Raw genomic sequence first — 25,696 nt, 5'->3', positions numbered from 1 at the left:
CATAGCTAGAATTGTTAACATTTGTTTTTTTTTATTTATTCATTTCAATTTCATTTCCTGGAAGGTCATTAACTTTAAAGTTGTTGCCGATTTAGGAATCTCTTTTTAGAGGACTACCTTATTTCCACACTACATTTCCCAGAAGCCAACCGAAGGTGCAGTACTTGATTGACACATTCATGGACGAATCCGCTTCGAGGTCGTGCGTTGATGGGCAGGGCCGTAGAACTTTAAACCACTCCGCAGCTGCGCAGTAAGCTACTGCGCTCACAGCTGTAACTACACATTGACCCCAGGGAGACAGATGCGGAGGTGAGATAACTCTTTTTATGGTCTCAGCGCTGCGAAGGGTACTTTGAATGTAAGCGTATGTATTTTCTAAGTTATTTGTGTGATATTGACGTGGAAAACATAGCTGTTAACTGTGAACACGACCGTTCAGACAATTCGTGACAACTGGTAGAGCTGGTTAGTAATGTCCCGACACAGCGTCAACAGCCGTGTCGACGAGTGCCTGTGTGTTATCGATCAGGAATTGGAAATGTTTGGATATACTCTAGGTCACTACGACTCTGGAGTGGAAAATTACGTGCAAAAATGCACGTGTGGGTCTATTCGTGTCCATTGTGACCATTACAGCAAAGTCATACGACGGTGTTTTTAGGTCTTCATTCTTTTAGGTGTTAAGCTACAACTAATGTGAACACAAAATAATTAGCAGTCTCTATGAGGGGAACGTGTGTCTGTGCTTATGAGCTCGCTACTCGGTAAGAAAACATGCATTGCCCTCAGTGTAGAGCCTGAAGTACTGCACTGACCAGATTGATTATTTTCTGCTGTATGTGAAAGCAGTAAGCACTTCGCATTGCATGTATTTTGTCTCAAAAACCAGCAAAATTTAAAAAGGATTTCTAGTCACAGTGTGAAAGCTAACTTTCATGAACAATCTGAGAGGCAAACTGCAATGGATCTGTAGACTGCCACATTGCTTCTCATTTTGAACCATGAATTCAATAGTAAGTCCTAAAATAGACCTAGAATCTCTATATATAGTAAAACATTGTGTGAGTAGTAACGATTGTCAAAATAATTTATGACAATTTCCTTAGAAAGCAGTGGTTGGTAATATTTGGGACTTGAAAATCAAAGACTCTTGCTACTAAGGCTATTGATTTTTTTTTTTTTTTTTTAAACACAATAAACCAAGTAAGAATGGATCCAATAAATGAGAATTGAAATGGGGCAGATCTGGAGCAGAAAGTGAGGGGATGACTCGCTCATGCCAAGCAGGCTGGGCACTGGGAAGCTGGAATAAAGCAGGGTTAAGTTTGTGTATGTGGTATGAAATACATGACTGATTAAAATTAAAATTGATCATATTAACAATATGGCACAGTGTTGTCTGTAACCGTATATACAGGGGAGCTAAAGGATCTTTATTAAAAGACTTGAGACTTGAGTAAACTGTCTTGAACAGGAAGACGTCATGCAGCAGTAGTAGTTTAAGTACAGGAACCCAGTTTTTGTAGGGTGTGCATGTGCAAGGTTTCCTTCCCTGACTGTTGCATTGCCACTAATCTTCATCAGAAGAAAATAAGCATGTTGAGCTGGAACATAATGATACCTGTGGAGAAGATAAACAGGGTTCTGTTGTGGATGATTGGCCCATGCTCTATCTGAAAACTGTAGGCTTCCTGCAGTACAGTTATTTTCAGAGCTGTGGCTGATAGATATTATTTTGTCATATCCAAGTTGCTCTTACCCGAGAGATAAATGTGATTGAACAATGCTGACATGGTGTCTGGACTTTCTCTGATCATAGCCCGTTTTTATGGTTTCATTGGTCCTGTTACCATCGGTGCCTGTGTGGCTTCAGAGCCTGGCTACCTGCTATTTACCAGATTAAAACTGTGTGCTGATGATATTGGTAGTGGCTTATTTCCTGTCTCTGACACATTTCGACTTGTGATTCTACACATTGTACCATTTCTTAAACTGAATATTGACCTCTGTCTGCCTCTGTCTGTCTCTGTCTGTCTTGCAGCTTGGGACAAATCAGCCCACATTCAGAAATGGAGACGTTGCTAAAGATCAGCAGGTAGACATTAGTTTTTTTTTTCCACCCCCACTGCTGCCAGTGTGAAGATAAATTCCAGACATTTTCGCCAACACCGACAGCAAGTTCACTGCAGCTGTCTTCTCCTGCCTCACCTCCTCTAAGCCTCTTTCTGTGCACACCTCACTGCCTCAAGTCTTCAGTATGTATCAGATTGTCCCGGTGGCTCCTGGGGAGCAGCAGATGGCTGGGGGAGCCGGAGCCTCTCCGCTAAAGAAGAAACTGGCTAACGAAGGCCGACCCCTGGTGTTGGCAGGAATGTTAGGCTGTGTGTTGGTGCTAGCTGCTGTGGTTGCCTGGTGCTACTACTCAGCGTCTCTCCGTAAAGCTGAGCTGCTGAAGACAGAGTTGTTAGACCTTGACAAGGACGGTTTTATCATTCGTAACCAGGCGGGGGCTGTCATCTTCACTATGACCTTCAGGTGGGTTCACTGTTGATTGCAGAAACAAATGCCGAAAACAATTACCCAGAGACCAAGGTGACTTATTCATTTTTTTTCTCACTTTGTCTTTTGTTATTTTGACCAACAGTCCAAAACCCAAAGCTATTCAATTTAGAATAAAATAAAACAGAAAATGTCAGGTAGACTGAGGATTATCCTACTAATGCTTTGGTAATTATTGAGCAATAAAAACACAGAGTGAACAGAAAAATAGAAACTTTCATAATTCTTCGGTACCCTTTCGAAACAGTCAGTATATCTTGGCTAATAATAACTCTTGTAACCATTTTTTTGTCCTAGCACAGTTGTTGCTCTTTGTGTGCTGAGCTTTGCCAAAGGGCTGCCTGTCTGCAATGTTTAGATGGATAATGGAAAACCAGATGAGACAGACAAATGATTACACCCTTAGGGAAGACTGATTTAGTCACGTCCTTTATCAGCACAGCTCACATTGACAGAAATAGCCATAGTACAGTCCCTGGATGTGCAGAGAACTACAGCAATTGAATGCAGCTTATAATATTGTCTGTTATTGTCTGCTATTCTAATAGTCTCAAACATTCTGGCGAGCTTGATATCTTTTCAGCAATACAGAAATATGATGCTAATGATACTTGCTCATCTAATGCTGTGCTGAACCAGTTCCTTTGTATTCTCCTCACCTCTGTCCACACACCATTCTAGGTCTGGCACTCTGGATCTGGACTCATGCTCAAAGGATGGAAGTATTCTGAGCTGCACTCAGTCAGATTCTGGCAAGCTCAACTTCTTTATCCAGACGGTTCGACCAAAGGACACAGTAATGTGTTACCGTGTTCGCTGGGAGGAGCTGCAAAATGAGCGCTTGGTGGAGCACGCCATGGCGTACAATGATTCCCATTGGTATGGAGGGGCTGAAACAGCAACACAGTACTGGCCTATTCGGATCCAGGGAGAGGAAGAACCATTGCCTTTCATCACCAGTGACATCTACTCCAATCGGAATGCTTTTGGGGGAATTCTCGAACGCTATTGGCTGTCATCGAATGCAACTGCGATCAAGATAAATGACTCGGTACCATTTCATTTGGGCTGGTCAGAGAAGGACAGGACACTCAGGTTTCAGGCCCGGTACCAGGACTCTCCCTTCAGACCACCAGATGGACAGCAGGCCTTACCTGAACTCAGCTATAGAGTGTGTGTTGGGTCAGATGTTACATCCATTCATAAATACATGGTGAGTATAGGCATACTGTGCATTTTGTTTTTATGGTTAGAGCAAATTCACCCTTCTCCTTTCCTGTATAACTTTTATTATTCAGTTAAGTACGGCGTAGTTACGTTTTTTTGAAGAACCATCTGTTTAAACTAAGTGCTGATAAAGTAGTAAATTTTAAGCATTTCCTAGTTGAGATTGTTTGGGGTATGGGGGAACTGTTGGAACAAATTGACTGCACCAAGAACACTTGAAACTGCATGTGTTGGTTCTCCTCCAGGCAACTTGTGGTGCACTTACAGAGTAAGGCCAACTTTCTCTGCTTGTAAAGTCCAATATAGCATAACAAAATTAACTAAAAGCAAAATTGGAGTGAAGATGATCGGAAATACCAGAGCCAAGCAGCAGTCTTGGCTGGCACTAATGTTCATCTGATTATTGATGTATTTTTAACTGGTTTAAAGACAGAAAATTAATCAATAACAATTCTGACAGTTTAATTGTTTAATAAATAAATCAAAACCCAAACAATGCCTGGTTGTAGTTGGAGATCTACTTGTCTCCGTTTTGAATTACTGTACTGTTTGATTATCTATTTTAATTATTGGACTATTTATTGGCAGGGAATGGTGATGTCCTCCAGAGCAATGCAAGGTGTTTCCAGTCACTGTGCTAAGATAGAAGAATGTCAATCAAATTAACCAAACACGAAAGACAAACAAACCTTTTCCCTGATGAAGAACCAAAAGCTGTGGATGCCTGTAGTAACTCTCTGCTCTGTATGCATTTTGCACAGGTGCGTCGGTATTTCCCAAAGCCTATCAAGGTCCCGTCTACTGAAGTTTTCAAACATCCAGTGTGGTCCACATGGGCTCTCCACAAAACATCTGTAACTCAGGAGAAGCTGCTGCGCTATGCCTCTGACATCACCAAACATGGCTTCACATGCTCCCATCTGGAGCTGGACGACCGCTACACTGCCGACTATGGAGAGTTTGACTTTGACCCGCAGAAGTTCCCCAATGCCAGTGGAATGTTTGACAAACTCAGAGAGGACAATTTTCAGGTGTCGCTCTGGACACATCCTTTTATCAACTATGACTCCATCAATTTTGGAGTTGCCGTGGAAAAGGGGCTGTTTGTTCGGGAGCCGAGCGGTGAGCTGCCTGCTCTGGTTCGCTGGTGGAACGGCATCGGAGGAATCTTGGATTTTACAAACCCAGAAGCCCGTGAGTGGTACTCCTCGCATCTGCGCATGCTGAAAGCCCGCTATGATGTGACCTCCTTTAAGTTTGATGCAGGAGAGACAAGCTACCTCCCCCAACAGTTTAGCACCCTGGTCCCACTTTCTGACCCCTCCACCTTCACCCGCCGCTACACAGAGATGGCTGTACCCTTCAGTGAGCGTGCTGAGCTGAGGGTGGGTTATCAGAGTCAGAACATCTCCTGCTTCTTCAGGATCATTGACAGAGATTCAGTATGGGGTTATGAGCTCGGCCTCAAGTCCATCATCCCAACTGTTCTGACGATTAGCATTCTAGGCTACCAGTTTGTCTTACCTGATATGATAGGAGGAAACGCATACCCCAACCGCACCACAGGTACGAGACTCCATTACATATGGCTACAGAGAGTTTTAGAGTCAGAAGATGGCTGTGTTTATCTTTGATGTGGTCCTAAGTCTAATGTCTGACACCTGTGTTGAATTTTAGGTGGCCTAGATGGCAAAAATGGTCTGCCAGACAGAGAGCTGTACATCCGATGGTTGGAGCTGTCAGCGTTTATGCCCGCCATGCAGTTCTCTATACCACCGTGGGCCTATGACGATGAGGTGCGCAGTAGAACAGTGGATATAAAATTTAAAAATATTTTACACAATAAGATTTTTTTCTGTTGTTGTTGCCGGTCGTTATTATTATTATTCGGTCGTTACAATGGGCAAATGTTTTGTGTAACTGGTGTGTGAAACTCATGCACATTTGTCCTCTGCAGGTTGGTGATGCTGTAGAAGGCTGCCTTCAAATTTAGTTTCCTTATTATATTTAGAAAAAGTACAAAATTTCAAGCCCAAATTGGCTGCTTTTTTTTAAATATAGAATTATAACAATGTTTATCAGGTCTCAATGAGGGAAAATATAGGTGATTGATTATAATGCAGCAATTTATGTGGGTGGTTTTAGTTTACTAACATTATTATGGAAAGCACGATAACCAATTTAATAATAATTTATTATTTACTAGATTATATGAATTTATATAAATAAAGAAAAACCTTTTATATTACTTCTGACTTCATTGTGCCTCCCTCCAGGAGTCGAAAAGAAACTGTGCGTCTCTCTAACCAGACATAATGCTACACCGTCTTTTCCGTGGCATGATACTAATGCTGTATTTTGTGCGTTCATCTACAGGTGGTACAGATAGCGCAGAAGTTCACAGGGCTTCATGAGACACTGGTGGCCCCAAGGGTTCTCGAACTGGCAGGTGAGGTTCTTGATACAGGAGACCCAATCGTAAGGCCCCTTTGGTGGATCGCCAATGACGACGAGGCAGCCTATAAGATCGACTCCCAGTTCCTGATCGGGGATGACCTGATGGTAGCTCCAGTGTTAGAGCCAGGAAAGCAGGAGAGGGACATCTACCTGCCTGCAGGACGATGGAGAAGCTACAAGGGGGAACATTTTGATAAAGGCCCCATTTACCTCACTGACTACCCCGTGGACCTAGATGAGGTAGCTTTCTTTACATGGGTTCATTGAAGACTTTAAAGAGTTAAAGACGCATAAACTCTCACACAAACACACACACATACAGTATGCACATATACATTCTTGTGAGCACACATGCCAAGAAATAGATGCAGATATTTGTTTTTCAAAGGGAAATGACCACTAGGGATCTGTTGCCCCAGCAGAATGTGATTTTGGTAAAGATTAACGTAACGTTTACTCTGACCTGCTCTTTGTCTGGACTTCTGCCTGCAGATTACAACCGTCCACCCAAAGAATTAGAAAGAAACTTGTATTCACCTCTGATTCTCTTGGTCCATCCTTAATCTGATCCTCATCCTCATGTGCCTTCCACAGCCAATAGTAAAACCGATCTCAGATTGTATCACCACCGCAGTCTTCCACCTAATGGACATATAGATATAACATTTTTGTCTGAGACCTATAGCTAGACTGGTTTTGGTTTTAGGGTGATAGTCGGTTTTATTTCCTTCTGTGTGAACGGCATTTCAGGGCAGATGGAATAACTGTGCGATAAGGTAACTGATGCGTTTCTTTATTGTGGTTTGACAGGGTTGGAGACTGAACCGATAATAAATATGCACTCTGAGTTGGGGGCATGTCTAACCTTATGTCACCATGACAACTGCTGTATTGTGATTTTATGTTCTCAACTGCCTGTTTAAGCTAACGTGCATCAATAATTAATGCTTTAATTAAGCAACCGTGACAACATGTGACTCATTTGTTAGTCTCTTGAGCTTTATATTTATTCGGTTTTAGTAACACTATTGATTTGCTATTTGTTATTGATTTGCTGATTGATTTGTTATTCAAGTGTATATACAGTAAATTAATGTGATTGGGTTTAAATTAGGGGATACTTGTCATCAGACATGTGATCAACAGACTGACTGAATATTTTTATGTCAGCATTCCCTGACCTGTAGTGCCATTCTGTCATTTCAGTGCCAAAATCTAGTGATTTATGTTTTTTCAGCCTTCATCTAAATTCACAGCTCAGGGCAGATTTAAAAGAAAACATGTTATGTTGAAATTAATTTTGTTGATCCACAGCAAGAAATAGATTTATTATAAAACTGCTGCTGGTTTGCCTTGTAAAGTAAGAATAGTTCTCAAAGATGCCGTATTTTAATGTGCTGTCCTTGTTTGCCTTGTGACTTTAATTTGCCTTATCAGCTGAACTAAGGCCAACTAAACTAACGCCAGCCTTAGCACAGAGAACCAGTGGGATAATAAAACACCCACTTCTGCACACAGCGATATGCTTGATACTCTGCACCTTTACGTTTTTAACTACTGACATTGCAAAGTACTTGAGGAAATTTATTCTAAAATGAGATATCTGCCATCTGAATACTCTGTTTGTCTCTTACACAGTGATTGCTGGCATGAGAGTAAAGCACACCACTGGTTAAGTCATCTAAATGCCTTGCTTGAAATTAGAGAAAAGATATATAAATAAATATATATATATATAAATAATTGTTATGGGATTAGAGCATCCTCCATATTATTATGATGGTGTGGTAGTCTTTGTGTTGCTTTCTTGCATTCTTGATACCACCAGTAGATGGAGCCAAAGTCAGAAATGTTGAAAAGCTTACACACAGCAACTATGACAGCAACATTTCTATAAAAAAAGAAAAGAAAATAACTTTAAGTACTATCACACATATGTCTTTGTGGCAGGCATGTAGAGAGATTAGATGACAAAACCACCACATTTTCACAATGCTTTTATATTTTATAATTTGTATATAGATAACAAAGTGCAAAATGTGAAAGGTGAGATGTCTACCGATAAACATCATTTAAAGGGATTTAAAAGAGTATTTTGTCAAAAAACTAAATATATGTATTGCATTTTATACATGCATACATACATTATACAGTGTGTTTGATGTTTTGTGAAAAACTTCCAAAAGGGTCAGAGAAATGTGTAACCCTAAACAAAACTCTGTAATCCTTACAATGAATTGAAAACATAAACATCACCAAAGCTGAAGTCAGATGTTTTCCCATGACAAGAGCAATACGCTCCATTTCGCACTGATTATATTATATGAATGCATCTGTGTTTAAGCTCCCGTGAACAAACTACACTAATTTAGGATCATATTTGTAATTCTCTCACTATAATTTTGCATTATCTGTAGATTGTCTTTATTCACCTATAAAAAATGTTTGATTGTCAGTGTGCCATACATATGCCACATTGTCCGATTTCCTTTTTTCCTACCTGTTAAAAAGAAAGTGTAGCCTAATGCTGTCTTTTACAAATACAGAATATTTTGGCTGGTCTGAGTACATAAAGAAATAAAGAATAAAAAGATTCAGTCAGATTAATCTCTGAAACAGAGCAAACCAAATCTTTTCTGCATTTTATTTGTCTGAAATTGTTAGAATGTTGGTTGACCTTTCAATGCTCATCACTGCAGCACTTTGCAATGATGAGCAAGTCCAAACTTGTAAGGTCTGCTTCAATATTCCTCAGAATCAACAGCTAACATGCACTCTATTGATTTCATGATTGTTCATGTTTTATGTCCTGTTTTGTCACTCATCTTTCTAATTAGGGTTTCATAAAGTGATTTTTGCTGTAAATAGTGAAGCAGAACTGACATTATTAAACAATTCAATGTTTGAATATATTGTGTGTTTTTTTTTTTTTTAAGAAATATTGATCTGTAATCATTTACAGATTTTACATATTGATAGGCTAGCGTGATGATGGCTGAGGATACCAGTGGGTATGGCACTGTTACACAAGTCCCCTTCACAGCAAGCCATGGGGCCAACACATATAACACTGCTTTGGCACCTATTAGTGATGGGACCTGTCTGGTCGATTATGTCGTTGAGGTTCATTAGTTACTTAAGGTGTGGAGGTAACTTACCCTTCACATTGAGGGAGACACTGCGGTTCAAGAGGACAGGACAAGTCTCAGCATTTTTAATCGGTGGACCAAACCTGCGTTGTCTCAACACTCCAGGCCGCTGCTGCTGCTGCTGCTGCTGGTGGTGGTGATGGTGATGGTGGTGGTGATGGTGGTGGTGATGGTGCACTGGTGAGGGGAATGTTTTCACGGCACACCTTGTGTTCCTTAATACGAATCAATCATAGCTTGAATCATAAGGTAAGATAAGGTTCGACATCGATCTGTGGCTGACTTCACCTGACTTGATGGTCAACATGAACCACCAGTGACTGCAGGTGTGGGGAAAAAAAAGGTCTGCAGTACAGTCGACAACAGTCTACTTCCGCGTAGCGTGACGCACGTTGACGCAACGATAACAAAATGGCGGGCGCGGCATTTACCCTTTTTTTTTTTATAAGGCAGAAGAAATCAATGTTTAAGAAATCCTCATCACGGTGCATGGCGAATTCAATCAACACCGCAGGTAAAATGTCTTAAATAATGCTTAAATGCGTTTGTCTTGCTATAATTGATTTGAGTGCTGACGCATTAAAATGCTCAAACCAAATTTTCCAGATTTCTTTAGCCAAGTTTTAAAATGTAAGAATCAGGGTTGGTTAGATGACCAATTTAAAGAAGGAAGCGTAGCACAGCAACAGGCATAGTACTTACAACCTGTCAGGCCCTTTCATCCTTGATCCTAAAGTTGACAGAACAGTCAAGGTTATTACTGTTGGTTATTGTTAAATTCATCAATACTCAGTGGAGTGCTATGCTACAGAAATAGCTAGCAGATCCACTGAGGGAAGGCTTACTTTCTTTTGTAGCCATCAGCCTATACTGATGAAATAACTGTGGGTTTGTTCAGAGAAGTTGTGGTACTATAGAAACTACATGCAATCAGTTCAGATTGATATTACAGTCTGTGCTGTGGTGTAAAGTTTGTGTTCTTCCTTCTCTAGGAATGATTGGTGGAGGATGTCATCCCTCTCATCAGTCTGCCTGAGTGTAGCGCTCATTTCAGGCTTTCTGAAGCACAAGTGCAGGTGTGTATTATCTTGCCTTTGCTACCTAGGATTTTATAACCATCCTTTGTCCGATCTATCAGAATCTATATAAAAGCGAAATCCCACTGGCAAACAGTGCCCTGGCCTGTCTATGGTCTTTGGCCAACCAGGGGTCCCATAGCGGTGTTGCAGATAGGTTTAACATAAGCAAATCTACACTGATGAATTATCTGCATGAGCTTTGTGCCCTAGTCTACATCCACATGCTGCATTAGATAACCTGGCCTGTGTGGGAAGTTCTACACTGAGGGATTTCAAAGAGCTGGTTTTCCCGGGACCTTGTGAGGGGGGCCAAATACCTATTTGCAAGAATCAATTTGACTTCCTTTGCCCATCTCGTCACCAAGTTTAGTGCAAATCAGTTCAGTACTTTTTGCGTAAACATGCTAACAAACCAACGGACACAGGTCAAAACATAACCTCCTTGGCAAAGGTAACAATGAACCCCAAACATTCAATCATTGTGCACTGAAGTTTATCTGTAGTGCATCTGTACATCTGTAATCTTAGTTTTGTAGACTTGTACATTTTGTTTCTGCCTGCAAACATTTAGACACAGGCTTGCAAGCTCTGTGAGCACCTGCACGCTCACAGAATTATGACGGGTTAGCAGTGTGGTAATGTTTTATAGACAGGATGTTGCAAAAGAAACAGGTTAGTGGCAACGGAGAGATGGTGAGATCTCCCGCTTCTGACCATTCAGTGTCTTCGCAATCCACAACGCTTTTGCCTGGTCAACACTGTCAGTCAACCCTGATGAGCTCAGTTAACTCAGACAACACCAGACATGCATCTCTGGTTTACCAAAATGTTGAGGCTTCTGCGACTCTGTGACTTCCATTTTGCTTTATGAGATTTTGGTGTACTTTCAAGAAATGAAAGATACCCTGTGGATTTTTGAACTGCTAGCGGCAGTAGGTGGCAGTGTTGTAATAAACAGTTATTTTGCTTGTCTTGTGCCAAAAAATACTTGCGTATGTGTGCGTTGGAGTGTTCACCCCTGCCAGTGGTTTCAAGCTGTTCACTGATAAACAGTTGCCAATGATGGGTCAAGAAACGGTGATATGTGTGACCAAAATACACAGAGAGAGCAGCTTCAAGTTAGAAAACATGCATGCAAATGATGGGCAGCAGGTTTGTTAGCCTTCAACCTGTCAAGGGTTTCATCAAGAAAACATCAGTACCCTGAGTAGTGGCATATCTTGCGCAAATCTTATCCTTCTTCATTCTTCAGACATGGTTGAAAAGCTCAGTAGTTGAAACATTAGCTAACTCTTTTAACATTATTTACTGTATGTTATGACAAACTGTTATAAAGCTTATGATGTGGGTGTACTGTAGTTACATTCGCTCTTTACTGTTAAACCCACTTTGCGCCAATCACAATTCTTCATCACTCTGCCCTGAAAATATGCTCTCCCACTCACTCACAGTTAAGACAGTTAGCTACACAGGAAGCTTAAAAATGTCAAGACCCAAAACGTCACATGGTGTGGGCTTTGTTCTTCAACTCCACTACATACAAAAAAAATATTGTCCTTAGTTTGTATGTTCTACACAGATATAATGTCCTTTATCTGTATATATTGTCCTGAGTAATATTGTCCTCAGTTTGTGACCTTAAAGCTGCAGTTACCAGCTCAGGTTTCCCAAATTGTCCTTTCCTGGCACTGACAGCTGCGCTTACATGCGCACAGTGACAGGTCCCCCTGGCAGAAAGCCTGTTTCTCTCCAGGCTGCAGACATGAATCCTACTGATTATTTTTAACTGAAGAAATGGCTAATAGTATTAATTAATTGTGATTACAGTTGAACCTGAAGACATAAAACACCCCCAAAGTCATAACTACAGGATTATTCACTCAAAAGTGAATAACAAGTCAAATATTGATGATAATAATAATAATAATGATTTTCAGTGACTCAGCTGTGACCCGTCACTGATCCGCACAGTGTTGCCTAAAGGCCGCAAAGTTTGATCCACTCCTTTCCCATCACTGCCACCCAAGTGCCCCTCACTGGAAGCTGGATTTATAACCTTTTTGGATACACATGTAGCCATGCCCTGACCTCCAGCGTGCAGGAGGGGGCTTCTTCTGTGGCCACCCTCCTGCTAGCACCAGCAGTGAAGGCCTGGGGTGTTTTAGGAACGATGACGTTTGTAAATGTGAATTCAGTTTAGTGTCGCCTCATATTTTTGCCAAGTATCAAAACTGACTATCCACCCTATCAGCAGTGAACACCTTATTGCCCCTCCCAACCACATACCTCCAACTGGCATATCTCCGCTGTCAGCCACCAAAAAATAAAATTAGCTGGATAGAAAAAAAAAGACACACACTCCATCTGTAGGTGCTTTTAATCATTCCAGACATATGCAAATGTCTCTTACATGTCTGTTTTTCTGTACATACTGTTTATGCATGCACTTTTGCACCTGAGACAACAATATGGGAATCCCATATACATAGTGTGGGTGGGGATGAATATCTAACAGTCTAATTCTGTGGTTGTTTTTTTTATTGGTGTCTGACAGTGGAGATATGCCGCTTTGACATATGTGGTTGGGAGGGGCAGTAAGATGTTCACTGCTGATAGGCAGAGGGTGGATGCAGTTAAAATGCTCAGTAAAGAAAATATGCAATGATGCTAAACTGAATGCACATTTACGTGCATCATCATTCCTAATCATCAGGCCCTCACTGGTAGTGCTGGCAGGTTGGCAATAGTGGTAGGAGGGACTGGATGAATGGTCACATCTTGTCATATCACATATAACAGTAGCAATTAAGTCGAGGAAAATCACTAATTTTGATGTTGCTGCTACATATGTCAATATCAATGTTAGCTACATTAATGTTTATGTAAATATGTGTTGAGAAAACATACTTACTCACATATTTATTAGAACGTGGAAGATTGTATTAGTCAGTTTTTCAGTGCTGAGTTCCATAGCTCTGTCCAGTCAGCATTTGCATACACTTCCTCATTTCTGTGTGTGTGGTGTGCTTCAACGACTGCGAAATGGTAATGTGCCGACCAACACGTTATGTGCAGGGTGTTGAGTTTGTCACCTGAACTCGCGTGTTGGTTTGATGAAGGAAACAGGACACTCATTAAAAGTTAAAATCCCAGCATTTATTAAAGCTAACAGCAATATAGAATTAGAAAAAAGAGATCGTTACAGAGCTCTGGGCCAAACTATCTCTCCCTGACAACAACATGCAGTTGTGCCAGTTCAGGAAGTCTGACACTCTGCCTCTTCCTGACCCAGTCTTTCATATTCTTACACAGAAAAAAATAATACAATGTGGGTTGAGTCTCTTCTTATCGGTCCATGCCGCTGTCTTCGTTGTTTTGCTCCTCCACGTGTTCTCTGTTTTGTTTCACCTCGTGTTATCTGTCTCCCCTACGCGGGACAGCCCTTGTGGCGGTGGATCTGTGAGAGATTCACACAAACAGAGACAATACGCTACTCTATTCCTCGTTTTTTGTCTGTCTTCTGTTCCGGGATGTCTACCATATAAGGAGTTGTTTTTCCCCAGGTGGCCTTCAAACAATATCATAAGTTCAGTCTGTTCTTCTGTAACGTTGCACAGCAAGTTTTATAAAAAGTCACGTAGTTATAAGCATATTATGGTTACATCAACAATGCACACATTATTTTATTAAAAGTATAAAAGCAGATTAATATAAAATCCTCTACAAGGGCCAGACCCTTGTTTTTCCTACTATATCCCACATTCCATAAGCAAGCCTCTGAGCATGTGCACCGTATGTTCTACAAACACTTGACATTATCACAGAGAGACAACTGATGTGTGTGCCTTGCCATTGTTGTATGTGTGGTGTGTTGCAAAAGTTCAAATTTGTTGAATTTAGACCCGAGTTACGATGACCTTTGTGGTCACAGCCAATCACTGTTGGCCACAGCTTGAACTGAAAGATGGATGAAAAACTTGAATTCTCAGAACTGTACAATAAGATGTGCAGCCCAGACAAAAAGGATATTTACTAAGCGAAGGATCCCTGAGCAGATGCAGCTACATTTACCAGATTTTTTACAAAAACAAATCTTTTACTTCGCTTGAGTCGAGATACATCTCTGCTGTGATACAGACGCAATAAATACTAATGTAAAAATCTGACATTTCACATCCAGCTTTTTGAAATCTGTGTAAATAATAAAACATAACTAATGTTAAAGTTTGGGGGCAAGTTTATTTCAACATGAGTTCCTTTAGTTTCTCTTAAGTCTGCCAGGGAGAGTTATGAGCACTTTGCAGTTGTAAGTGTTAAAAATAACAAAACACATGGTGGTCTGTTTCAATAATCTTCAGGATCAACAATTAACAATATAATTTATTGATTTGCACACAGTTACTCATATTCTAAGTCTTGTTTTGTCGCTCAACTTTCTAATTATGGCTTCATAACAAAGCTAGGCTATATATTGCTTGAAATAGTAATGTTAAACCTAAGGAACTAAAAAGAAGAACCATGGGAATTAAACAAATTAATAGTTCATCATATAGTGGTTTTATTCAGTAAATTATTAGGTTTAATCTATTATTGGTCTTGAGTCATACAAATTTGTTTTATAAAAAAAAAAGTATTTTGATATTCTCAGCTGTAGATGCTCCAGAGCCTCAGAGAAAGAGTGAAGTGATGGCTGAGGATACCAGCAGGAGGATGGCACTGGGACCAGTGGGTATGGTGCTGTTACACAAGTCCTCCTCACAGCAATGCGTACGTCTTACACAGTTAATACTTCTTCGACAGCCCTTAGTGAGGATACCTGTAAGACATGATGGAAAAACCTCAGTTTTGAATCACAACGACAAAAACCACCAGGCATTCAGTACAGCAACGTATCAGCTCGGACCCTGTCTGATAGATAATATCTTTGAAGAGTTCAGTGTTAGATATAGATACTTCTAGTGGTGTAGCACAACTTACCTGAGACATTGACGGCAAAACAACGGTCCAGGGGTTCAGGACAAGTTGAAATCCGTCTGCAGAGTGTAGGGTGAGGAGTTACACACGTGTAGCATTTCAATCCACATGCTGTACAGAAATACAAAATACTGTCACACATGGATTAAGACACTCCAAATGTTAGGCTCACAATTTTACAAGTTAAAATGTTTTACAAATTTTAACGTTTCCACACATTTAAAACAGGTTTCCTACAGTAAGAAGACAGTCATCAGAAAGGTCTGCGGTAATTTCTTCTGCAACAACAGCTGGGAAAAATTACACTAATGCAACATGAAACGTGAGAGAAAATGCAAACAAACTTATAGCCCCTCCATGGAAAACAGAAATTATTACACTACAATGTGGAAGTGTTGCAAATGGTATTTTCAAAATCACCACTTACAAAATATTTCCATCCTTTTTAATATTATTTAAAATAAGTATGTTTAAATTCATACATTCACGTATTCAAAACGGCTTTTGGACACCGCTGCCTTTTTTGGAGAACAACTAGAACAACAACTTCTACAGATTGATAACTTTAATTTCTTTATATTACAATATCCATCCAAAGTGAATCAAAACACCTGCTGTTCTCACCTGTGGACAGAATCATGAACAGGATCAGAGCTCCATAAAGCCGCATCATGAACAGAGAGGAAAACAGACTTAATCAACCCTGTGAGAGGAGATCCGGAGAGGAGATGTGAACGCTCTCAAATCCTTCCTTTTTATAGTCCAACCTCTCAGTCCTTTTTATTACAATTTGCTTTTTTTCAGAAGGCCTCCTGCCAAGAAAGCCGAATAACCTCAGCTCACCTCGCCACTGTACACCTACTCCATGTTTTGAAAAGGCCTTACTTTGGCACCATCTTGTGACCATCCGGTGGTAGTGAGTCTAAATGGAAATGCATTTCTAAAGTGAACAATGATGTTAAGGGTCCTTAAGCGACTGTGAATACTTACTGCATTAAAGTATACTACACCAAAGAAAACAAAAACCAGTTCAATTGTCTGTCTACAAACAGTGTGTGTTTAGTGTTTTGTGAAAAGTTGAAATATATAATTTTAAGTTAAAAATGATGCAAAATGAAATTAACCAGTGAATATTGGAAGGACTTCAAAAGCTAAAGAAGTCAGAGAATGTTTTTATTACCTCAAACAAAACAGTGTCATCCTTAAAATGAGTTGAAAACATGCAAACCGCCAAAACTGGAATTAGAATTTCACATGGATAATTCATTGAATGTGTCTTTGTTTGAACTCCTACAAACAAACTAGTCAAACTGGTTAATGTCAACTTTAACTGGCACATATTATATATTACTTCCAGTCAAATCTGTGAAAGGAAAACCGGAGGGAGGATGTGAACTTTTCAAGTCCTTCCTTTCATTGTTCAACATTTTGATCGTCTTGAATATTTGCATTTCCTCGCATCTTGCCAAGAAATGATGGATATTTACTTTTATCACTAATGAACTATTGAACTATTTTATTTTTAATGTGCTATGTAAACCCACTAGCCAAAATATAAGAACCACTCACAGATGAAGCAATAATGTTATCTTGTAACAACATTGCATTTCAAGATCATTATTTGCTGTTACAACAGCCCATAAAGATGAGACCTGTAAGACATAATGGAAAAACATCAGTTTTATTTTTCAATAACCATAGTCACCGGGCATTCAGTACAGCACAGTTATATGGTGATAAGTGTAAAAAAGTAAATACCAGACCAGATAGTAATGGTTTGCTTCAACAATCGTCAGAATCAACAGCTGACCACAATTTATTAATTTACTTAAGATTCATGTTTTATGTTGTGTTTTGTCACTAATTTTTTACAATTACTTCATAACAAACCTATTTTTGCTGTAGTGATGTGAAATGCAGAACCGTTGTTATTTTTGAACAAATATTGATCTGTAGTCAGTCACAGCTTTTACATGACACAATGTTTATTCTTCTTGAGGTTAACATTAGTTCATTTGAGTTTATTTTTAGTATTACTTTTAGTCAACCCTGTGAAAGAACCGGAGAGAGGAAGTAAACATTCCAAGACCTTCCTTTTTATTGTCCTGAATAACATCCGTCATGTCCCAGGACAACCATGTAGATATGGCGGCAGAGGCCAAGAGGGTCTTGGAATATTTACTTCCTCTCTCCGGCCATTAGGTATTGTTGCGTCTCAGTGAATCCCTAATAGCATGTCCAATCATTAAAATTTATTTGTAATAAAACTCATAAATTGACTAGGACAAAAACTCAGGACAACACATAAACATTAAACAGAGATATTAAGTTAAACATATCTTGCCTCCCAATGATGAAGCAGGCGACCTGCTTGAAAAATCAGGCTATTCTGGGGCCCTAGGCACAATGGAGTTCAGGGTAATGAAACTGCAGATCATATTGTTAAGACGACTTTAAAGAAAACAGAAATAGATATGAATATATCCTTTTGAAAAGTTGAACTTCAAAGAAAAATCAGAGAAAGCATTGAAAAGAAGTGACGAGAACAATGGAAAAAAAGATGCAAAATGGAGACATTACATTTCTCTTCAACCTGTGGTTAAAAAATTATTTGTTATTCTGGAAGCTGAAGAGAGGAAGTTAAGTAGACTGAGGCTGAGGCATTGTGGGTTCAAAAAGTATTTGGAGAATTGAAGGAAAACATCCAACTGGGTTATGTGAATGTGGTGTTCCTGATACAGTCCTGCATATTTTAATAAACTGTACAAAATATAACATTGAAAGGAACATCATCATCATCATACAAAAGATTATTAGATTTAGAGACTTCTTGTTTATTCTTCTTCAATTTTGTAAGAAAAAAAAAAGAGTCAAATCCAGAGCCTCAGAGAAAGAGTGTGACGATGGCTGAGAATACCAGCGGTAAGATGACGCTGGGAACAGTGGGTATGGCACTGTTACACAAGTCTCCTTCACAGCAATCCATGGATTTTACACATAGCTCCTTGACTTGGCAGCCCTTAACAATCTTCCTACTGAAGAGACCTGTAAGACATAATGGAAAAACCTCTGTTTCAACAATAACAACCACTAGACATCCAGTACAACATATTAGCGCAGGCCCTGTCGGATAGATAATATTTTTGAAACGCTTCAGGTGTGGAAGAACAACTTACTTCTCACTTCAAGAGAGAAACAACTGTCAGCTATGGCAGGACAAGTTGAGATCCGTGTGCAGAATTCAGAGATGATGGTTGCACATGTGAAGCACCTTAATCCAGATGCTGTACAGAAATACAGAATAATGAACAAATGAGTTAGGAAACTCCAAATCTAAGGATCATTGATTTTCAGAATTTTCAATAACAACAAAAAAGAGAAATCATGATACCAGCGGGTGTGGTTGTGGTTGTGGTTGTGGTTGTGGGTATGAGTGTGGGTGTCCGTGTGGGTATGGCGCTGTTACACAAGTCCCCTTCACAGCAATTCATGGAGTTTACACATAGAACACTGTTTTTGCAGCCCTTAGTGATGAGACCTGTAAGACATTATGGGAAAACCTCAGTTGCAACAACGAAAAGAAACCCAGCAGGCGTTCAGTACAGCAACAAATCAGCTCAGACCCCGTCCGAAAGATAATATCTTAGAAATGCTCAATATTGGATATAAATGCTTCAACTTACCGTTCACTTCCTTGGAGTAACAACGGTTGGAGAAGGCAGAACAAGTTGAGATCTGTGTGCAGGATTCAGGGTTGGTGGTTACACATGTGAAGCACCTTAATCCAGATGCTGTACAGAAATACAGAATACTGTCACTAAAGGTTTAGGATACTGTAAATTTAAGGATCATTGATTTTCAGAATTTTCAATTACAACAAAAAAGAGAAATCATGATACCAGTGGTTGTGGTTGTGGTTGTGGTTGTGGGTATGAGTGTGGGTGTGTGTGTAGGTATGGCACTGTTACACAAGTCCCCTTCACAGCAATCCATGGGGTTTACACATAGAGCACTGTGTAGGCAGCCCTTAGTGACGAGACCTGTAAGACATGATGAGAAAACCTCAGTTTCAAAAAATAAAAAAGCCCAGCAGGCGTTCAGTACAGCAACAAATCAGATCAGACCCTGTCTGATATATAATATTTTTGAAATGCTCAATATTAGATATAAATGCTTCAACTTACCGTTCACTTCGAGGGAGAAACAACGGTTGAAGAAGGCAGGACAAGTTGAGATCAGTGTGCAGGATTCAGGGTCGGTGGTTACACATGTGAAGCACCTTAATCCAGATGCTGTACAGAAATACAGAATACTGTCACTAAAGGTTTAGGATACTGTAAATCTAAGGATCATTGATTTTCAGAATTTTCACCAAATAAAAACCAGACCAGTGATTGTGGTTGTGGTTATGAGTGTGGGTGTGGGTGTGAGCGTGGTTGTGGGTTCGGGACTGTTACACAAGTCCCCTTCACAGCAAGAGTCGGGGAATGAACATCGAAGACTGTTTTTGCAGCCCTTAGTGATGAGACCTGTAAGACATGATGGAAAAACCTCAGTTTCAAAAAATAAAAAAAGCCCAGCAGGCGTTCAGTACAGCAACAAATCAGATCAGACCCTGTCTGATAGATAATATTTTTGAAATGCTCAATATTAGATATAAATGCTTCAACTTACCGTTCACTTCGAGGGAGTAACAACGGTTGTAGAAGACAAGACAAGTTGTGATCCATGTGCAGGATTCAGGGTTGGTGGTTATACATCTGAAGCACCTTAATCCAGATGCTGTACAGAAATGCAGAATACTGTCACTAAAGGTTTAGGATACTGTAAATCTAAGGATCATTGATTTTTTAGAACCTGGCACCACGCTGTTACATTCAAGGTTTTTATTTTCAGTATAGTTTATTTTATACTCTCTTAGTTAGCCTGCCTGAATCAGTTTCTCTGTTTGCCTCATTTGGTAGATGTGATATTTTTACAGCACAATCATTAAATAAAACTCTCTAATCTCTCAGATATTTGCTGTGGCCTTAGAGCCACAACAATTTTATGTTAAAATGCTCAATTAAAGCACAAATAATATAATAAACAGATTCTTACCTGTGGACAAGGTCATAACCAGAATGGTCAGAACTACATAAAGTTGCATAGTGAACAGAGATATAAAGGTTAATCGACCCTGTGAGAGGAAGCGACCTTTTCCAAAGCCGTCTGTATATTGTCAAACTTCTGAGTCTTCTTTGAGAACTTGAACAAGGACTATGTCCTCTAAAAGACTCCTCCCTAGTATGTGAGCCCAGCATTACCTCAATATCCCCTTGGCAACCATATAGATTATTAAAGTGATATGATATGTAAATCATCTATAGCGGCGTTTAAAATCTCTTTTGTTTGACAGGGATCAGGATGTAACTGCAGCAGTTCCTTTGATAGCTACACCAACCTCTGATATTTCACATTTAACATTTCCTCATTATCCCTTAGACAACCATGCAGATTACTAAAGTGATATAATATGAAAATCTACTTTAGTAGAAGATAAAACCTCTGTTGTGTGACAGGAATCAGGATGTATTGTAAATGTTCCAGCAGTGATTGCCTTTTATGGCTATAGCAACCTCTGACATTTAACTAATTCAAATCTATGCGCTAATGATAAAAAATAACTACCGTCGAAATATTGTGACATGCTTATGACATTACCATTTACAGTAGTTCATCTAGCTCATCTCTCCAAGTCTGCCAGAAAGACATATGGGTGACTGTATTCCAAATTATGCATTTTTAGAAAGTTTGTTTCACATAATTTATTAGTAAAATTTATTTTATAATTAATTCATTGGCAGTGTACAAACAGAATACTTCCTCTCGTCTGTGTGTGATCTGTGGCAAATACATAGTACAGTATAATATATTTATAGGAACCTTCCTTGAAAATAATTAGAAATGTATGGACCCATACAATAAAACTACACCGAAACATATAATTTAATAAAATGCTTGATTTTATTAAATTGATTGAAAGTAAGAGAATAGTTGTCCAATTTGCACGTGTGTATGGACTAAGGAATAAGGAATAGTTTCCTAAAAATACAATACAATAATTATGTATTTGTCTCACCCTTTAGTCCCTGGGTCAGTATTAATTACAAAACATCTGGCAAATGTTAATTTCATAATGATCCTCAATACTTGAAGTCAAGCAGCTGAAGTTAAGTGACAATGTGCAATTACTATTGGCCCATATTTTAGAGAACAATGCAAGAGTAGTACGTCACTGTCCATAAAACTGTCCCAGTGTGATCAAGGCTCAAAACTAAATGTTGCCACAATGGAAGTGAGCAGAGGCCTGTCTGTATTATTGGTCCATGTTGCTGGGGGACTATTATTGCTGGCGGATGGGTGAACAATTCATAATTTTTTTTGGGCTTTTTATGCCTCTGTTTCACAGGACAGTGTAGAGAGACAGAAGATACAGGGACAGAGAAGGGGAACGATATGCGGCTGGACTATTTTCACTGGGACAGGTTTTGAAGTTTGAGAAGTGAGTGAAATGTTGTCGCGAGAAAACTGTGATAAATGTCGTTATGTGATTGTCATAAATGAGCAATGTTGTTCAATGTGTTTATATTTTCATATCTATGTACAATCGTCCATCTAACGTTCCCTACGACTATAATTTTGTATCCAGGTAATTGAGGCTTCTGTTCAATTGTTTTATGAGGGAAATTACTCAGCTTACTTTGAAAACTGGTGTTCCATGGCAGACTAAATGTAATGTTCCTTTGCACAAGGTTTAATTGCTTGAACATGTTTAAAATACACAAAATTAGCAAAGAACGGTCTTTACAGTTAATGTACTTTAACTGTAATGTTAGTCTAATATAACCAATATGTCTCCATACACGGGTGCAGCTTTCCATTCATCTGATTGGCTAACATTACCTTAGTGATGTGATTCTAATATTACTGCATATAGCTAGCTTCACAATGACCTGACGTTGGATGGCCGAGTACATTAATATGAAAATATAAACACATTGCACAACACTTCAAATCATGCATTTTTAGAAGTGTTGTTTCACCTAATTCATTAGTCAAAGTTATTAAGTCATACTATATATGTAGGTTTTGAAAATGCTGTCTTTGTGCAGCTGTTAATACATTCTGCACGATAAAGGTAAATCTAATTTTCTGTCTACAGTGCTGTGCTGTTGCGGTGTCAGCAGCGAGCTTATACAGCTATGGTAAAACCCCAAAAAGAAAATGTGACCGGTAGTCACTACCTGCAGTGCTGAAAGTGAATTAAACTGTGTCACATAATACTCAAGAGTGAGTATTTAATAGTATTTAGGGTTGTAACGCTTTCATTTATATGGCTGGCAGTTAGTTTAGTAACATAAAATGCGGAAGAAAGTGAAAGCTTTTTCAGTGTTGGCCTAGAGTGTGGGCAGACAGCCATTTCATGGAGGAAGTGTGAACTTGATTTGTATCTGATTTGTATCAGATACTGGTAAAAGATACTTGGTCATTCATTTTGGAATTCATTGGAATTTTCTTTATTCATCTTGAGTTATACAAATTTGGTAAGAAAAAAAGTCAAATCCAGAGTCTCAGAGAAAGAGTGTGATGATGGCTGATGATACCAGCAGGAGGACGACACTGGGACCAGTGGGAATGGCGCTGTTACCAGTGGGAATGGTGCTGTTACCAGTGGGAATGGCGCTGTTACAGAGGTCCGTTTCACAGCAAGAGTTGGGGATTAAACATAGAAAACGGTTTTTGCAGCCCTTAGTGACCAAACCTGTAAGACATGATGGAAAAACCTCACTTTCACCAACAACAAAAAACACCCGGTATTCAATACAGCAACATATCAGCCTAGACCCATTCTGAAAGATAATATCTTAGGAATCGTCAGCATCAGTAGATATAAAACTTTTGGTGTGGAAGAGCAACTTACCGGCAACACTGATGGAGAAACAGCGGTCGTTAGAGCCTGAACAAACTTCGATCCCAATGCAGGATGGACGGTTGGAGGTCGCACATTTGAAGCATACTAATCCATATGCTACGCAGAAACACAAAATACTGTCACACATGGTTTTAAATACTCCTAATCTGAGGCTTGTTGTTTTTCAGATTTTTCACCATAAAAAAAAAGAAGAAAACACTGATTTAAAAACAGAACTTCAACATTTTATATCACATCTAAAAGAAATATACACTGGGTGTAACTGGAGGCAGCTGGCCTCTGTCTCCAGGTTATACAAGACCCACCTCACCTCTGGCACCACGCTGTTACATTCAAGGTTTTTATTTTCAGTATAGTTTATTTTATACTCTCTTAGTTAGCCTGCCTGAATCAGTTTCTCTGTTGGCCTCATTTGGTAGATGTGATATTTTTACAGCACAATCAATTGAATAAAACTCTCTAATCCCTCAGATATTTGCTGTGGCCTTAGAGCCACAACAATTTTATGTTAAAATGCTCAATTAAAGCACAAATAATATAATAAACAGATTCTTACCTGTGGACAGAGTCATAACCAGAATGGTCAGAACTACATAAAGTTGCATAGTGAACAGAGATATAAAGGTTAATCGACCCTGTGAGAGGAAGCGACCTTTTCCAAAGCCGTCTGTATATTGTCAAACTTCTGAGTCTTCTTTGAGAACTTGAACAAGGACTATGTCCTCTAAAAGACTCCTCCCTAGTATGTGAGCCCAGCATTACCTCAATATCCCCTTGGCAACCATATAGATTATTAAAGTGATATGATATGTAAATCATCTATAGCAGCGTTTAAAATCTCTTTTGTTTGACAGGGATCAGGATGTAACTGCAGCAGTTCCTTTGATAGCTACACCAACCTCTGATATTTCACATTTAACATTTCCTCATTATCCCTTAGACAACCATGCAGATTACTAAAGTGATATAATATGAAAATCAACTTTAGTAGAACATAAAACCTCTGTTGTGTGACAGGAACCAGGATGTACTGTAAATGTTCCAGCAGTGATTGCCTTTTATGGCTATAGCAACCTCTGACATTTAACTAATTCAAATCTATGCGCTAATGATAAAAAAATAACTACCGTCGAAATATTGTGACATGCTTATGACATTACCATTTACAGTAGTTCATCTAGCTCATCTCTCCAAGTCTGCCAGAAAGACATATGGGTGACTGTATTCCAAATTATGCATTTTTAGAAATTTTGTTTCACCTAATTTATTAGTCAAATTTATTTTCTAATTAATTCATTGGCAGTGTACAAACATAATACTTCCTCTAGTCTGTGTGTGATCTGTGGCAAATACATAGTACAGTATAATATATTTATAGGAACCTTCCTTGAAAATAATTAGAAATGTATGGACCCGGGGCGTCGTGTAGCGTAGTGGTCTAAGTAGGCGCCCCATGTGTAGAGCCTACAGTCCTCGCTGCAGTTGGCCCCGGTTCGAATCCCGCATCGGACGGCCTTTCGATGCATGTCATTCCCCCTCTCTGACTCCCCGTTTCCTGTCTCTCTCCACTATACTATCAAATAAAGGCATAAAAAGCCCAAAAAATATACTTCAAAAAAAAAAGAAATGTATGGACCCATACAATAAAACTACACCGAAACATATATAATTTAATAAAATGCTTGATTTTATTAAATTGATTGAAAGTAAGAGAATAGTTGTCCAATTTGCACGTGTGTATGGACTAAGGAATAAGGAATAGTTTCCTTAAAATGCATAATTAATTACAAAATTAACATCTGGCAAATGTTAATTTCATAATGATGCTCAATACTTGAAGTCAAGCAGCTGAAGTTAAGTGACAATGTGCAATTACTACTGGCCCATATTTTAGAGAACAATGCAAGAGTAGTACGTCACTGTCCATAAAACTGTCCCAGTGTGATCAAGGCTCAAAACTAAATGTTGCCACAATGGAAGTGAGCAGAGGCCTGTCTGTATTATTGGTCCATGTTACTGGGGGACTATTATTGCTGGCGGATGGGTGAACAATTCATAATGATTTTTTGGTGGGCTTTTTATGCCTCTGTTTCACAGGACAGTGTAGAGAGACAGAAGATACAGGGACAGAGAAGGGGAACGATATGCGGCTGGACTATTTTCACTGGGACAGGTTTTGAAGTTTGAGAAGTGAGTGAAATGTTGTGAGAAAATTGTGATAAATGTCGCTATGTGATTGTCATAAATGAGCAGTGTTGTTCAATGTGTTTATA

At 39.3% G+C, this 25,696-nt stretch overlaps 4 protein-coding genes and 1 long non-coding RNA gene across 6 annotated transcripts; 2 read left to right on the top strand and 3 right to left on the bottom strand.

The window, feature by feature from the left end:
- The first annotated feature begins 179 nt into the window (after positions 1–179).
- LOC130169920 (myogenesis-regulating glycosidase-like) lies at positions 180–9,156 on the top strand. Of its 2 annotated transcripts, none has more exons than XM_056376974.1 (6): positions 180–312; positions 2,045–2,538; positions 3,244–3,775; positions 4,551–5,355; positions 5,467–5,585; positions 6,166–9,156. In XM_056376974.1, exons 2-6 carry the CDS (start codon positions 2,261–2,263, stop codon positions 6,511–6,513), a joined length of 2,082 nt encoding a protein of 693 aa, XP_056232949.1. In that variant the 5' UTR covers positions 180–312; positions 2,045–2,260; the 3' UTR covers positions 6,514–9,156. The 2 variants fall into 2 exon arrangements, with proteins under 2 accessions (XP_056232949.1, XP_056232950.1); XM_056376975.1 differs by having other exon boundaries at positions 307–361.
- A 275-nt stretch (positions 9,157–9,431) lies between these two features.
- Positions 9,432–16,457, top strand: LOC130169917 (uncharacterized). The gene is made up of 3 exons (XR_008827911.1): positions 9,432–9,909; positions 10,388–10,471; positions 16,253–16,457. It is a non-coding gene; the product is annotated as an uncharacterized LOC130169917 (long non-coding RNA).
- Positions 14,694–16,231, bottom strand: LOC130169914 (lymphocyte antigen 6G-like). Its single transcript, XM_056376969.1, has 3 exons — positions 16,073–16,231; positions 15,452–15,559; positions 14,694–15,290 (listed from the first exon to the last, which is right to left on the bottom strand). Exons 1-3 carry the CDS (start codon positions 16,119–16,121, stop codon positions 15,142–15,144), a joined length of 306 nt encoding a protein of 101 aa, XP_056232944.1. The 5' UTR covers positions 16,122–16,231; the 3' UTR covers positions 14,694–15,141.
- Positions 16,458–17,026: 569 nt separating the features above from the next.
- On the bottom strand, positions 17,027–20,922 carry LOC130169262 (ly6/PLAUR domain-containing protein 3-like). Its single transcript, XM_056375842.1, has 7 exons — positions 20,549–20,922; positions 19,633–19,740; positions 19,401–19,488; positions 19,132–19,265; positions 18,840–18,986; positions 18,625–18,732; positions 17,027–18,493 (listed from the first exon to the last, which is right to left on the bottom strand). The coding sequence occupies exons 1-7, from the start codon at positions 20,595–20,597 to the stop codon at positions 18,333–18,335; spliced, it is 795 nt and encodes a 264-aa protein (XP_056231817.1). The 5' UTR covers positions 20,598–20,922; the 3' UTR covers positions 17,027–18,332.
- Positions 20,923–22,991: 2,069 nt separating this feature from the next.
- LOC130169916 (lymphocyte antigen 6G-like) lies at positions 22,992–24,168 on the bottom strand. Its single transcript, XM_056376971.1, has 4 exons — positions 23,980–24,168; positions 23,412–23,519; positions 23,181–23,252; positions 22,992–23,138 (listed from the first exon to the last, which is right to left on the bottom strand). Exons 1-4 carry the CDS (start codon positions 24,026–24,028, stop codon positions 23,062–23,064), a joined length of 306 nt encoding a protein of 101 aa, XP_056232946.1. The 5' UTR covers positions 24,029–24,168; the 3' UTR covers positions 22,992–23,061.
- Positions 24,169–25,696: the final 1,528 nt, after the last annotated feature.

Source organism: Seriola aureovittata, chromosome 5, assembly GCF_021018895.1.
Source record: "Seriola aureovittata isolate HTS-2021-v1 ecotype China chromosome 5, ASM2101889v1, whole genome shotgun sequence".
Lineage (NCBI taxonomy): Eukaryota > Metazoa > Chordata > Actinopteri > Carangiformes > Carangidae > Seriola > Seriola aureovittata.
The sequence above is the reverse complement of the archived record's forward strand: the minus strand, read 5'-3'. Positions and strand labels throughout refer to the sequence as shown.